This window comes from Vanacampus margaritifer, chromosome 1 (assembly GCF_051991255.1).
Source record: "Vanacampus margaritifer isolate UIUO_Vmar chromosome 1, RoL_Vmar_1.0, whole genome shotgun sequence".
NCBI lineage: Eukaryota > Metazoa > Chordata > Actinopteri > Syngnathiformes > Syngnathidae > Vanacampus > Vanacampus margaritifer.
Genome location: NC_135432.1, coordinates 1365787 through 1380516, shown reverse-complemented (window position 1 = coordinate 1380516; position 14730 = coordinate 1365787). Strand labels below are relative to the sequence as shown.

At 44.5% G+C, this 14730-nt stretch overlaps 1 protein-coding gene across 3 annotated transcripts in view; it reads left to right on the top strand.

Moving 5' to 3' along the window:
* The first annotated feature begins 2927 nt into the window (after nt 1-2927).
* The window catches only part of filip1l (filamin A interacting protein 1-like), a 28827-nt gene continuing 17024 nt past the window's right edge, over nt 2928-14730 (top strand). Inside the window, exons 1-3 of one of the 3 annotated variants that reach the window (XM_077577633.1) lie at nt 2928-3238; nt 14040-14281; nt 14361-14534. In XM_077577633.1, the coding sequence (XP_077433759.1) occupies nt 14048-14281; nt 14361-14534 (408 nt within the window). In that variant the 5' untranslated portion in view covers nt 2928-3238; nt 14040-14047. Of the gene's footprint in view, nt 3239-3399; nt 3635-7449; nt 7466-14039; nt 14282-14360; nt 14535-14730 lie in introns of those variants that run through there. The other 2 variants (XM_077577624.1, XM_077577642.1) reach the window with 2 other exon arrangements.

Here is a 14730-nt window from a genome sequence, read left to right as displayed (position 1 = left end):
GTCCTGCCCGTTTTCCACGTCTCTCTCCTCCGACACAGCTGACTCAACTGATCAGCTCATCAGCAAGCTCTGTAGAAGCCCGATAACGATCTTGTTCATCAATCAGGTGTGTTGATGGAGGGAGACGTGGAAAACAGCGTCTCTCGAAGACCAGGGTTCCCTACCCCTCTAATCTAATCTAATCTATGAGGCTGCAGTTTTAACAGCGTGCCACACCTTCGGAGGTGCCATGGAATCTTGTGTCAACCTGCATCATGAAGGCACAAATATGGCCTGCATGACACTTCCTAGTTGCATCACACGTTAACATCAACACTCTTATATGCATACAGTTGAATGTAAAGGGCACGTTGAGCCCAAGGAAATGCGATGACGTCACTACCATAATGAATATGACAAAGATCAGTAACATTTTACACTCAAAAGGACACCATTTTGCAAATATAATTGATTGACTTTGTGACTGTGAAATCTATGCTATGTGCATCGAATGTGAATTCCTGCAATGAAACGACCATCCAAAAAAACAAGTCTTTACTATTCAATGTATTAATGACTCAGATTGCGTTCCAAAACTTTTTTTTTCTAAAATGTGTCACCATGCCGTGGCCAGTGAGTATACATCCAATTTAAAAGATGTGACTGATGACTTTGTGAGATTTTTTTGGAACAAGGTGAACAATAAAAGAAACTAGAAAAATTCCTGCGGAAATTTTGAATGGGACTGCTGACTCTTGTAAATGAGCTGAACAGTTTAAAATTTAAACGACTGGAATCGGTCAAGAAATGTGGAAGTTAACCATAATCAACATCAACTAAAAGTATCTTACTGTCCCTTTAAGAAAAATGCGAATTCACGCACACACATTTGACTTGGAGACGTCACGCACCCACATTCCATTGATATTGTATGAGAGACGCACAACTCGAACAAAAGCCTCTCACGACTTAACGGTTCAAGATGCAGATTCAAGAAATGTCTCGTTAGAACGGCAAGGGTTTGGGGAACGCGAGCATGCTCTCACTTTTTTAATCGGATGAAAAATACCCAAATGAGAGCAGGTTGAAAACTTAGGATTTATCAGAAATGAAGAGGAAAAAGGAGGCGAATTTAACATGGAAAAGATAGGCGCGTTAGTCCGACTTCTCCTCGCTTAAAGTGAAAATAAAGGTACTAAATCACACCTTAGCCAAATAAAAGTTAGTTTGTCTGAAAGAAGAGACTTGTCACTACAAAATGTGAGAATTTGATGTCTAGTGAGCAAAGATTGTGGCCATGGTGACGAGTTGAAGTGAAACTTTTGACTTTTGGAAATATATTTTTTTGGTTCCCGCCACTCAAAGCCTAATTGCCCGAGAAGGCTATTTCACTCACTGTCTTTGAACCCGCACAGGGGGGAGAGCTTTCATTCCTTAAAATAAATTTCGACACTGAGCTAAAGATGGGAAAAATTGCTACAAAATGAGCTAAAATTCATATCGGCCGGTCAACGTATGCGCGCGCAGCGTGTCTTGGAAAAAGGTGCTTTATCTGTAATTTGTTCCCCCTTTCTCCATTCATTTCCTATGGGACTTTTTTGGGAGTTTTTTGGGAATTGCGTCGCCATGGTAACTCGGAATTCCTAGAAAAGTAATGCCGCACCGAGTCAGATCGAGCCGCATCGTTTGATACCTCATTTGTCCCGGCGCGATCTACGGTACGGGCCGCATTTTTGCGGAAAAATCTGGGGATTTTCTAGGGTGGAGAGTAATATGTGTTGCTTTCAGCTGTCGCATAACTAATACTAAATCCATATCTGTGAGTGCATCAAGTTGACTTTGGGAAAGGCAGCCTGTTCGCTGCACAGGGCAGGTGTTCGCTAACTAACTATCTTTAACCTGCCAGTCCCGCATGTTTCGTGGCACTCCAGGAACTTGAAAGGCGAGCATTGAGTCGTAAATACTTCTGCTTTTAAACTCCGTACTGCCGTCATGCCGCAGAGGAGAGGACGAGAGGAAAGGCTGGTTGGTGCCTGGTACTCGGTCAAATCGGATTGTGATCACGTTTTAGCGCTCGTATGGCAATCGTGCACAAGGGCCGCCGCAAGGTGCAGCTATTGCGCACGCACGCACCAACACCGAAAGGACGGAGACGCGTTGACACTAAGTCTGGACTCCTCGAGAGGTCTGAGATGTTTATTCATCGGTTTGGGATGGGGTGAGGCGCTTAGCGTTTCTCCATCGCGGTTGTGACGTTGAGGAATGTCAGCGCCGGCTTTCAATGTGTCAAGCCTCAAAACTCCACAAAGGTTGAGCAATCAAACAGAATGTCATGTGAGAAACAAAAGGAAAAATGCTAACGTGAATAATTAACGTGCAAAATACAAAAGATAATTGTAAAAGATCTGGACAGAACAACAGCAGAAGGAAGACATCAAGCAAAAATCCAAGAGTTTAACGCCTTGAGGTTTTCTGCATTCAGTGCTAACGTGACCGACGACATTTCATTGATGACATCATTGACTTTTTTTTCAGTTTTCCACTTGCTTTGCCTCCAGTTTAGCTGGATGCTTTTGCCACTCCTGTGATGGAGACGCCACAGTGTTCAAAGTGAAGAATGCTCATTTACGTTTCCCCCCCAGAAAAGCGTCTCTACTGAATATATTCGTCCGTGCCCTCCGACCCAAGCATCAGATCAGGTCTTGCCTCTCCTCGGGGACTGCTGAGGCATTGAGATTCAGTCAAAGTCATATGGTAGCGTCATAGCCGTGTGTGTGTGTGTGTGTGTGTGTGTTGAGGGGGGGGGGGGGGGTGGCAGCCATGGCTGAAGGTGTCAGAAGGCAGCCTGGTTTAAATTTAACTGGCTGATATCTGCATGGCAGGTCCTCCTCTCCCTCTCCCGCTCTCACACTCACACACTCACACACACACACACACACACACGCACACACACACACACACGCACACACACGCACACACACACACACACACACACATGCCCAGACAGCATCGTGCTCACACAGACAGACTTAGCCTTGGACAGCATCGCGCACGACACATACAGCTGCAGACTTCCTCCTTGGGACCACCTGGATCGTACGAGGAGCGGTCGAGGACCTAGCGAACGAGTGACCGTCGCACTGGGCGGGCAGAAAGCATTCGACATTGAGGGCAAACGCGAGGCATCCCGGGAGTCCGCCTCGCCTCTGCAGCATCGCAGCAGCAGCACAGTTAGCGCTTGGTCGCTTAGCTACGAGAGGTAAGACCGGAGGGGCGTGTGCACGTGGGATCTGTCCACCAGAAATGCTTTGACACCTAATGAGAAAAATCACCTTAAGTAGCTTCATTGGATTACGGGCCGCACCAGAGACACATTTTTCTTTGATTTGTCATTTCTTTTGGTCCTGTAATGAGATTAGAACGCAATGAGGTCCAAATTGAGGAAATGATATGGTCACCTTTGGACTAATGCTGATGCCAGCGGAAGCAGATCTTGCACTGGCAGCTCACGTCAAAGCTGCGGCGACAACGCGTGCAAAGAAAGCAGTCCTTGCCGACGGATGCCGACGGATGCCGACGGATGCCGGCTGCACACGGCCAGCAAACTTTCACTTTGTATTTTTCCACTATGTTGACGTGATGAGGATCAGCACAGGTTAGGCTTGTTTTGGAAATGATTGCAGGGCTGGATTTCCCAAACAAACTTCTCTTTATGTAGCCCGATTGGCATTTGTGCTTTAAGAGTTCAACAACTTTACTCCTTGAAAAGGAAAAAGAAAAAAAGGCATCAAAAGTGATGCAGCGTTAAAGCACAGGTGTCAAACTCGGGGCCACCATATTATTGGGGGGGGGGCACCCGTTCACTAAAGTGGGTCTACTTTGTGTTGCTTCCTAAATGGATTTTCATCTTGGCAGAAAACTTGCACATGAATTGAATTAGCTTTTTTGTTTATTGCTATTATGTTAATATTACGGTACAAGTCATTTCTTTTTGTTTTCAAAAATTGAACACATCCAACAATAGTATTGATTTGGGTGTAACTATTTTTCATTTCTTATCGCAAACTCAATTTCTTGTTGAAAATATATAAAATAACAAAGAACTGCAACGACAAATGTGTATAAGTAAAAAGACAGCATTATGCATTTGCATCATTTTTTACACTCGAGACGCTTTGAAACTATACAAGCGACGTGTTAGCAATATTTGGGTGGATTTGGTTGATGACTACAAGTGAGGCTTTGATCTAATGAAGCGCGTCTGACAACAGCGTCTGATAACGGGCAGCGAGCGAGTCAGCGCCTTTTGGTGCCTCGAATCTGCAGCAACAGATCGATGGAGTGACTTTAACATGCGAACGCCGGCGAGTTGTACGGAGAGCTGCCGAGATGGTTTGAATGCCGGAGGCCTGTTTTGAATTTGCGACGCATCCATGAGCAACTAATGACTTATTGTCTCGGATTCTTTCACTCAGCATGTGAAACCTCATCGTCAGAATAAAACGTCGCGTATTCGACTCCGAGCAGAAACTGTTGTCGCATGAAGACGGACTCAAGTCCTTTGGAGGAAATGCTCTTAAGAGATAACGTGTCAAGCGCTGAAAGGAGTGCAGGCCAAAAGTGCATCTTGCTGCTGAGTGACACTTTGGGGGTTGTCGGCCACAGATTGTTCAAGCGCTTTGAGCTCCTCCACTTGGACGGCGGATTACGAGGCCTGCCTGCTTAAGAGCTTTTGTGTTGGATTTCTCAATGGGGACGGTCCAAATGTGGCGCCCGAGGCTGCGGCGGATTTTACCACAGTAGAAATGTGGAATTCTTCCATTGCATTTGCCGATTGGGGAGCACAATTGCGTTGATTGTCAAACAAACACTCATTTCTGGAGGCAACGAGGCCATGGCGAGGTCGAGCGGTCCAAATCTGAGCGCGGAACGAGGGCCAGATGGTACACGCCGACTTGTTCGGGCTCCCTAGATCCGGTTTCACTCACAGAATAGCTCTGGGAGAAGAGCACTATTTATACTCGGCCGGTGTTGTCCAACATTAGCTTTGCTCCCAACTTGACCTGCGGTCCGAGCAGTCCAAATAAGTCCAATGAAGTTAGCAACCATCACGCTGGACTACAGATTGGAACTAGACAAGGTTACAGGATGGAACTAGACAAGGTTCAAATGGATTGTAGTACACTCGAAAGCTAAACCATAATAAGACACATCTCTTAGTCAAGCCAATCAGGATTAGGGGTGGGCTGTTTCGAGAGGTGACAAAAGTGCTCACACCCTGTACTTCAGCATAGAAAAGGGCAAAAGAGTACTGCAGTCATTTAAAAAATGAAGCTCTAAGCTATTTTTTTTTAATTGATTTGTTGGATTTAAAAAATAATAATAAAAAAAAGGAGAGCAATGATGATGTTAAATCGAATGAACAATACTGAGCTCTCCTGTATAAAAAAATAAATAAAAAATAAATAAAATAAAAAATAAAAAATAAAAAATGAAGCTCACGCAGGATCAAACGAGCAACAAAATTTTTCGCGACACGTTTGAGTACGTTTTCATATATTTGCATTCCAGGCATGAAAAAAATGCACGTGTTCAGACAAAAGGTGCTTGAAAAAAAACATTTTTGGACCAGAATAATAGTCAGTCAGGTGGGATTGCCAGGTGGGCACTTGCGTCAACGGCAATGAGAAGGACCGTCGTCTGTTCTCATCCCGATCAACCGACGTCAACCTGCTTCAGTCCGTGCATTTTTTTCCCGCGGCATTCAGCACTCACGAAAGGTGGGCGACGTCATTGCGGGAATCGCGATTGGCGCAAGTGCCCGTCGCTACAAGAACACTTGAGTCCATATGCTGTGAACACACAAAGTTGTCATGAAGTTTACTAACAACTTGTGGCTCGTTCGCAATTTGTAAAAGAGTTGCCAGATGCAGCTTTAAAAAGGAAATGCTAGAGGAAATCTACCAAACCATTTTTTCTTTTCTTTGCTGTCAATTTGCGAAAATGTGAGAGAGCCATTCTAAATTTTGTGATGTCATTTACACCTAGCATTCACTCCTCTTTTTTTTGGACTGGCATCGTTGCCTCGCGGTGTGTTGATTGTTGTCACGGAGACGCCCCTGACAAAGACCAAAGGTGCTCTTATAGAGCAGCGTTGACTGGAGCCAACTAAGACTTTACATTTTTGAATGAACGAAGGCATTTATTATACTGATTCTAATCTCTTGTGCAAGAAAGATTTTCAACTTTCATTCTGCTGTTTATATTTTGTGTTGCACATCACAAATCACAAACCTCGCACACACGGCGACATGTAAAACTCAGTGATGTCCGTTTGAATGGGTTGGGAGGGAGTTTGCTCAAGGGCACCTCGGCAGTCCCCATGAAGCAGATGAGCATTTTTTTCTATTTTTGGGACATTTTGTCCACTGCGGTGTGAACTGCCACCCTGTGGTTCCAAAGCTCAAGTCTTTTCAGATGAGCTTCGACTTGAATTGGACTCAATTGAACTCAAAACAATTCATCAAGCGACATGATGGCTATTTTGATAAGCTGCTGCATCACAGTTTATGATAAAGCTAAATTCTTTGCAATGTGTCAACATTTTGGGGTGGTTTAAGGGTCGGGCAGCAGTCAAATGACATATTTTTTACATTCCTCGGAGAATGGCGATCAGTAAAAAAACAACGACAAAAAACGCAGATTGTGTAAAAGCCTAATCAGTCGTAGCTCCGACCGGCTGGCGACCAGTCCCGGGCGTACTCCACCGCACGCTCAAATTCAGCCTCCGACAGGCTCATATTCACCACTGACCTCTTGTGGATGGATATGAGTTGTGGTGGTTGTAGGATTGACAAACGTTCCAACTTATTTTTGAGATATAGCAATGGCCGCTAAAAGAAAATGGACGACAGGCCACAAACGGTCACAAAACGGTCACAAACGGTCACAAACGGTCCCCGGGCTGTTTCTGTATGAGCAATGCAGCTTGGATTGCATGCGGCGCCGCCTTCATTAAGTTGAGCTTTCAGAACATTGCTAACAGCAGCTAACAAGCCAAACGTGTTCATGGCGAGTGGCTCAAGGGAGCCGTGACCTTGTCATCCTCATCATGCGCACGCATGCTATCATCAGACAGAAGGAAGCAAGTCCGGCAGATGAGGTGACAGATTGCTGACTGTGGCATCAAGCCAAGTCCCGCCTAATCTACTGTCAGGCCTTAATTGGGGGTTAAAGCCCATAAAGTAGGATGCGTACAATTTAATCCGCACAAAGAGTCCTTATGGTCCCTACAAGGACCCTGACTCTTTGCTCTATAGCTTTGTATAAACCCGTGGGGGCGCATATCACATGCTATTGTCAAGAAGGTTTTGGATTGGACTTCCTCTTGAAGTGCGCTGGAAACAAGCACGCTCCATTCAACAGGTTGCGGCCACTTCAGGCTGAAATTGATCATATGCTGCCCTCTGCTGGGCGGTTGCTTAAGGTGCGTGCTTCCATCTGCACACGCGTTCCTCACGGTCTCATTTGTGTGCTGCTGCTGCTGCTTCAACAGAACCAAATGAGTGGGACGTTTAGCGCCTGATCAGGGTCCGAGCGGCCACATCATTTTATGGGGCCCATCAAGCAAATGGCGTGTCCACATCATGTTTTTGGTGCTAAAATCTGACACTTATCACGTATTTTGATCACGCAGGTATTCATTTGGTCAACAAACCAACACAGTGTTGTGCTTGTTACTAAATTAAAAAAGTAACTAGTTACAGTAATTTCATTTTAAAAGTAACTCAATTACTCTGATGATTGTTTAAACAAAACAGTAATGCGTACTATTAAAAATAACTATATATATATATATATATATATATATATATATATATATATATATATATATATATATAAAGAACATACAGTACACTGTTTCTTTATGCTCACCTAAAGTAATGAGCGTATTTCCACGCCTCTCCATGACTGCCGAATCCGATGCGCGGCCACAATGCGTCTTCTTCATTGGTACGGCAGCGGCAATCCATTGTAAACAGGAAGTAGCAGCCATCCATTCATTATTTGATTTGGAAGCGTTTATCCTCACGAGTGTCACACAATTCAATTCTTAAATGAAATCATTGATCAAGTAACTGACTAATGCACCATATTGTAACTGTAACTGAGTTACTGAAAAAAAGTTAAGAGTAATGCGTTTCTAGTAACTGGTTACTGCCCACCACCGGCTTTACAAACATCATCTCATCTTGAAAGATGTGCAGCGTCACAGTGCGTCTGAACCCGATGACCTCCGTCCGTCACTGATATTATTACTACGACCCAGCAGGACTTGTGGCTTCTCGTTGCCATAATCAGCTGTTCCGAAGCAGACCCGGTTACAGTGCAACTGTTTGCAGCCTGCAACTCACGCCAAGAGAGGCAAAGCCGGCGGGCGGGACCTTCAACGCAATCGTGCGTCGGAACACGCGCTGACCCCCCAACGGGGATTCTCGGGGCTAAACATAGCACGTACAGTCCCACGGCAAAAGGAGGAGCTTGACCTCTTGTGCGTCATGTTCTGCTCATTAACGTTTGACTTCATGCAGCAGGACGGGCAACATTTTAAAAAGCAAACAAATCTGGTGTCGGTTGTGGCGGGAAAATGTCTGGCGTGTGGGGAAGGATGATGCCATTTAGCGGCACTGCAGATGGTCCGATATGTTGTTTTCAGGGCCGAAAATCATTTTGCAGCTCAGTGGACTCGTGGTAGAGTGTCCGCCCTGAGACTGGAAGGTTGTGGGTTCAATCCCTGACCGGGTCATACCAAAGACTCTAAAAATGGGACCCACTTGCCGTTCTGCTTGATACTCAGCATTAAGGGTTGGAATTGGGGGGTTCGATCACCAAATGATCTCCGAGCGCAATCCCTGCTGCTGCTCACCGTTTTCTCAGGGGATGGCTCAAATGCGGAGAACGAATTTAACCCCACTTGGGTTGGTTGTGACAATCATTGGTACTTTAACTTTAACTCTTTGACTGCCAGACGTTTTCAGAAAAGGGATGCCGTGGGTGTCAACCGATTTAAGCATTTTTGACTGATCTTTCAAGGTCCACAGAAAATTATGTGTTTGGACTATGGAAACACACATACTACCAAATGAAAGATTTGACTCTCATCTTTCATCAGAAAATAAATTTTGTTTCTACCTTATTCTGTTTTTCAGTAATCAACAATAGAAAATGGTTAGTTTCACCTCTGTTTTGAAACAAACGTCTTTTAACGTCTTTGGCACTCCTCCATAGGATTTTACTAAACGTTATTGAACGTTTTTGGCAGTCAAAGAGTTATTTGCAATAAAAAAAAAAAAAGGAAGGGGGGGGGGTTATTGGCCTAAAAAAAATTAAAATGCATCTCTTTGTTGTATTGTCTTAAAATATGTTTATTGAACAACTTTTTATATACAAGTTATTATTATTTTTTTTTAAATTTAAATCTTAGACAATAGACATACATCCGTTTCAATTTCTACCAAAATGTTCAGCGACCTCCCAAGGTTATCAGTATGTCTTAAAAAAGTGAAATGGAAACTGTCAATAGTTTCCTACAGTAAATATTACAAATATTGTAGCCAAAATCTTAAACTTTTCAATGTCAAAGAAGAACAAAAGGTTCAGAAGGTTCGCAGGGCCACCAGCATCTCTTATAGAGTTAAGTGAAAACTTAAATACTTTCCTAAAATGAAAATGGTTTTAGATTGACCTTAAACCACCGGCAGATTAGGAAAAAAGGCCGATACCGATATTCCTCAAAATGGCCGCCAATCGGCCTGGTCTAACCCTCGATACAATCATTGCAACAATCAGAGTGGCTTGCTCACAGACTCCTTTTTGGAAATTGACATCACAGAAGACTCACTTAAGACTTGCGAAGGATGAGACGGCACCTCAGAGAACCGGATTTGTCGAAACAGACAATTCAAGAGTTAATTTCCCATCATGCATCCTTTCTAAAGCGCTGTAACATCACGCACCAATCCCAAACAATACGTGAACATCAGCATGCGTTTTGAAGTTCCTGTATCCTGTGCTGGGGGCAACTTTTTTTTTATTTCTTTTATATTTTTTTTCCGAGTCTCTGGGGGCAACTTAATGCCATTCTCAATTTTGCATGCGCTCGCTAATGCCGGCAGGAAGCGTGTTCCTCTTACACGGAACCTTCAACTTTGACTGCCAAAAACGTTAAATAAAGTTTAGTAAAATCCTATGGAGGAGTGCCAAAGACGTTAAAAGACGTTTGTTTCAAAACAGGGGTGAAACTAACCATTTTCTATTGTTGATTACTGAAGAACGGAAAAAGGTAGAAACAAACTTTTTTTTTCTGATGAAAGATGAGAGTTCAATCTTTCATTTGGTAGTATGTGTGTTTTCATAGTCCAAACACATAATTTTCTATGGACCTTGAAAGATCAGTCAAAATGCTTAAAATCGGCTGGCACCGGGGACAACCCGTTTCTGAAAACGTCTGGCAGTCAAAGAGTTAAGGGGGCCACCTGTTGCTACGACAACTATCTGCCCTGTTTGTAAACACTCCACTCCTTTTTTTTGGCTCCGTCATTGAAACCGCAGAAGGAAAGGGTGCTGTTATTACAGGCTTATTAGCTGCCGTTGGAAAAAGCAAACAAAACGACACGTGTTGAGCTCCTGTGGCAATTTCACAAGCACAAGCGTTCAATCAAGTCTATCAAGTGACATCATCAAAATACAAAAGAAACCAAATAAGGAAATGACCAAGCTAGCAGAAAAGCGTTGGATGTTGCGCTCCATCTGCTCCTTGCTCGCATTTGATGTCGGTTCTCTTGCCCTCAATCACGTCGGCGGGCTGTGATGTCAGCCGCTAGGAATGTCCTCGCTAAGGCGTGTTTGCAAGCGTATGTCCTCCTTACGCGGGGGGACGGACCGGCCTTATTTCCTCTGCATCACACCTGCTTCCTCACCTTTGACCCTGGCAACTTGAACGGCCAAATGAAAAGTGGAGGCCTTTTATTTTCCCCAACCCAATTGTAAGAAGCGCTCATTGAGTGTTGAGAGTTGGATGGCGCGAGGGCAGCCGAGTTGAGCACACGCGAGGCTCTCGGGCTTGCCACAAGCCGACGTTTGGACCTGCTCGCCAGCCGCGGAAGCAAAAGTGGTCACAGAAAGGATTCAAACTGACAACTGTTTCCAGCCACTCAGAGACTGTTACGACTGTCAAAAGAGCGTCAACGTTAGGCCGGGGTCACAATGATGTGTTTATTTGATTTCATTTTTTTTTGTTTTACAGTCAAAAGCCCGTTTCCACCAGTGGATGTATTATTTATTTGTTTATTTTGTTTAAGTATTCATTCATTCATGTGTTTTCTTTTAAGTTCACGCTTTGATTTGATTTGATGTCAGAAGCCCGTTTCTGCCATTTCCCTCCAGGCGCAAACTGTGTGTTTAGGAAAAGAAAATCAATAGAAAAAGAACAAAACCAAAAGCACCAACGCTATGTTCGGAAAGGGGCGAGAGCAGGGGCGGGCAAAGTGGGTCCTCGAGGGCCCGAGTCCTGCAGCTTTTGGAGCTTTCCCCGTCTCCAACGCAGCCGATGAATGATCAGCTCATCAGCAAGCAAAGCATCCTGTTCATTGGAACGTGCTTGTGTTGGAACCTGGAAAAGCTGCAAGACTCTGGCCCCCGAGGACCCACTTTGCCCACCCCTGTGCTAGACAGTCAACTTCCGTTGGGTGCAAAATGGAGTTGATGTGAGTGTGTCAATGCTCGCCTATGGATGAGCTTTGCGCATGAAGGTGTTCTGACGATTGGAAAAAAACAAAAAAAAACGTCCAAAACGGGCTTCTGCAGTTCAAAACAACAACGACAACATTTAGCAAACGCTATTTATTCATTATTTTCTTAGCAAAGGCTTAATGATGTGATGTGAAAATGAGTTGCAGGCGCACTTGGATCTTCTGGTAACGGAGCATTTGGCATCGGCCTGGAATTTCCCGAGCGCATTTTTTCAACAATATGTGACATTAGCGTCCGTTAAACTCAACACGATGCACTTCCTTGTCCCCCGCGTGACCCTTTTGAGCTTTTAACGATGTGAGACATTTGCGATCCCGCTCACAGTTTTGGCAGATATATGAGACTCGCACATGCCGAGCTGCCGGCCGCACTCGTCCGCTTCGTCGTAAGCGTTGGCGGAGTCTGTCCCTGACTGCTGGGAATGACCTCGGCTGGTGGTCATGTGACCTCTGACCTCCAGTTTCATTCGTCTCACTTGACAGAGCATCAGAAAGCCTCAATAAGCAGCAACGCTACCAAAACGCTGCCGTTTGTCTGACGAGATCATCCGGCGGTCAGATTGAATCAAATGACTTGGATTCAAATAAATCTCCTACTCGAGCAATTAGGATGATTCGTTGCCTACTAATGGTTTTCTAACCCTTCATGCAAATGTGGTCCGAACTCCGCCCCTATACAAGATGATGCAATGCTTTTGGCATCCTTGAGATTTGGTTTCTGCTAAGAAAAATGTTATAAATTGTGTGCTTACACTTGATTTACTCGTCCCATCAATTTATCATAGCTGGGTTCATCATCCTCACGCCAGAAAATGCTTTTTCTTATTCCACACAAGTTGCTCATTTTTCACACTCGTGGGCCAAAACACATCAAAGAAGGTCACTGTTTTTTTTGTTGTTGTTGTCATTGGCTGGAGCGAGAAGCACGTTTGGTTTAGACAGTCCAACAACGTTGTGGATGTCGTTTTTCATTTGAAGCGTGGCTTCATTTTAGGCCTTTGACGACTGTATTCCGCCGCGAGGCTGAAAAGAGCTCGCAAGGCCGTGCCGGCAAGACGGTGTGTCCAAAAACAGACGATTTGCTACAATCCATCGTGTGAGTTCTTCACATGATGGCATTTTGCTCTTTTAGCTGTGAAGCTTGCATGCATCGAAACAACATAAGTGAGTACATGCCTAAGTGAAAAGGAACTGTTACATGTTAGACATCCACCACCTCCGCAATGGCATGAGTCGAACCTACGAAGCTCTCGTCAACTTCGTGCCCCAAAGGGTTAAGGCAGTACTGGAAAATAATATAGACATATTTTACGACACACTTTAGGCACAATATGGACATTTTCCACTGCTCAGCAACTTCCGCCCTTACCTGTGGTGTACCGCCAGGTGTGGTTTTAGGCCCCATATTATTCTCCATTTATATGCTGCCCCTTGGCCAAATTATTGTCACGCATTAACCACTTGGTTTATAAAGGTGCTATACAAATAATGTTTATTATTATTATTAACTCATTGATTGGCAGCCATTTTCACTGAAGCAAGCCCCCTCGCTCCCGGCTGTTTGACTGGATTTGGACTGATTTTGCAGGGCCCACAGAATATTGTGTTCTATTGCTATTAAAAACATGGAAGCTACCAAAAGAAAGATTAGAGTGTCTTCTTTCATCAGGAAAAAAAGTACATTTGTATCTGTTTCTGTTTTGCAGCATTAGAATATAGTTTATTCACAAATCTGTTTAACACAGTAAGGAAAGAGCTTTTTGCAAGATGGCCCTGGTTGATCTCTTATACTCTGCTGCCACCTGCTGGCCGTTTTTGTAATAACTACCATTTCTTCAAGCGTTCTTTGCAGTTGAGAGGCTGCATCAAAGCCTTCTGTATGCTCTAGCATAAGCTTCCGTCTTTGGGACACTTCAAACATTTCAAATAGAACGGATTGATACGTTTTTGGGAGCAAATGAGTAAACGTTATTTGTATTAATATTTTCACTTGTGTGGGTGTACTCATTTTTGTTGCCAGCAGTTGAGACATGAATTGCCACGTGTTGAGCTATTTTGAGGGAACGGTAAATTGACACTATTATTAACAAGTTGCATAATGACTACGATGGCGCAAAATGTCTTCAGTGTTTTCCCATGAAAAGATGTACAGTAATCGATTATTGACCAAAATGTCCACTCACCTTTGCGAGATGCTGCACACACACACGTGCACATCCAAGTGTGACATCCCAACGCTGTCCTTTCAAGGAAGCAACATGCGCTCCCGCAGCAGCAGCCTGGAGGACGTCACCGAGGTCAAGCTGGCCAAAGAAGAAGCCTGCGGGCGTCCCGAGCGCCGCGCTCGCCACCGTGAGCCGCCTGACGACACCGGCACTGTCCAGCGGAACCGCAAGAGCAGCAAGAACGCCGGCAGCGGTGCTGCAAAGGCCAGGGACCTTTCGCGTGACGACATGGTCTTCCTGCTGAGCCTGCTGGAGGGAGAGCTGCAGGTCAGTGGGCGAGAACACGAGGACACCTTTTTTTCCCCCCAGCAACATAAACAATAACGTACATTATTGTTGTCGGCAGGCCAGAGATGAGGTCATCACTGTGCTGAAGGCGGAAAAAATGGATTTGGCACTTCTGGAAGCCAAATACGGCTTTGTCACGCCACCCAAAGTTCTGCAGGCTCTGCAGCGGGACGCCATCCAGGGGAAAGAGGACGGCTTGCAGGAAGACATCTACGAACGGCCCATGCTGGAGGTACCAGCAGTCTTGTGCAAAGTACCTCAAAGTATTTCAACTCTTCAGAACCGCCTTTTCAATTTTAAAATATTTTTTTACTGATTTGGACTCTTTTCCCACTTAAGAACAACATGGATTTTTTGGGGGGGATTTTGTTGTTGTTACTTTGTAACTTACGATTGTGATTGATTGAAGTGATGACATCATCCAAATG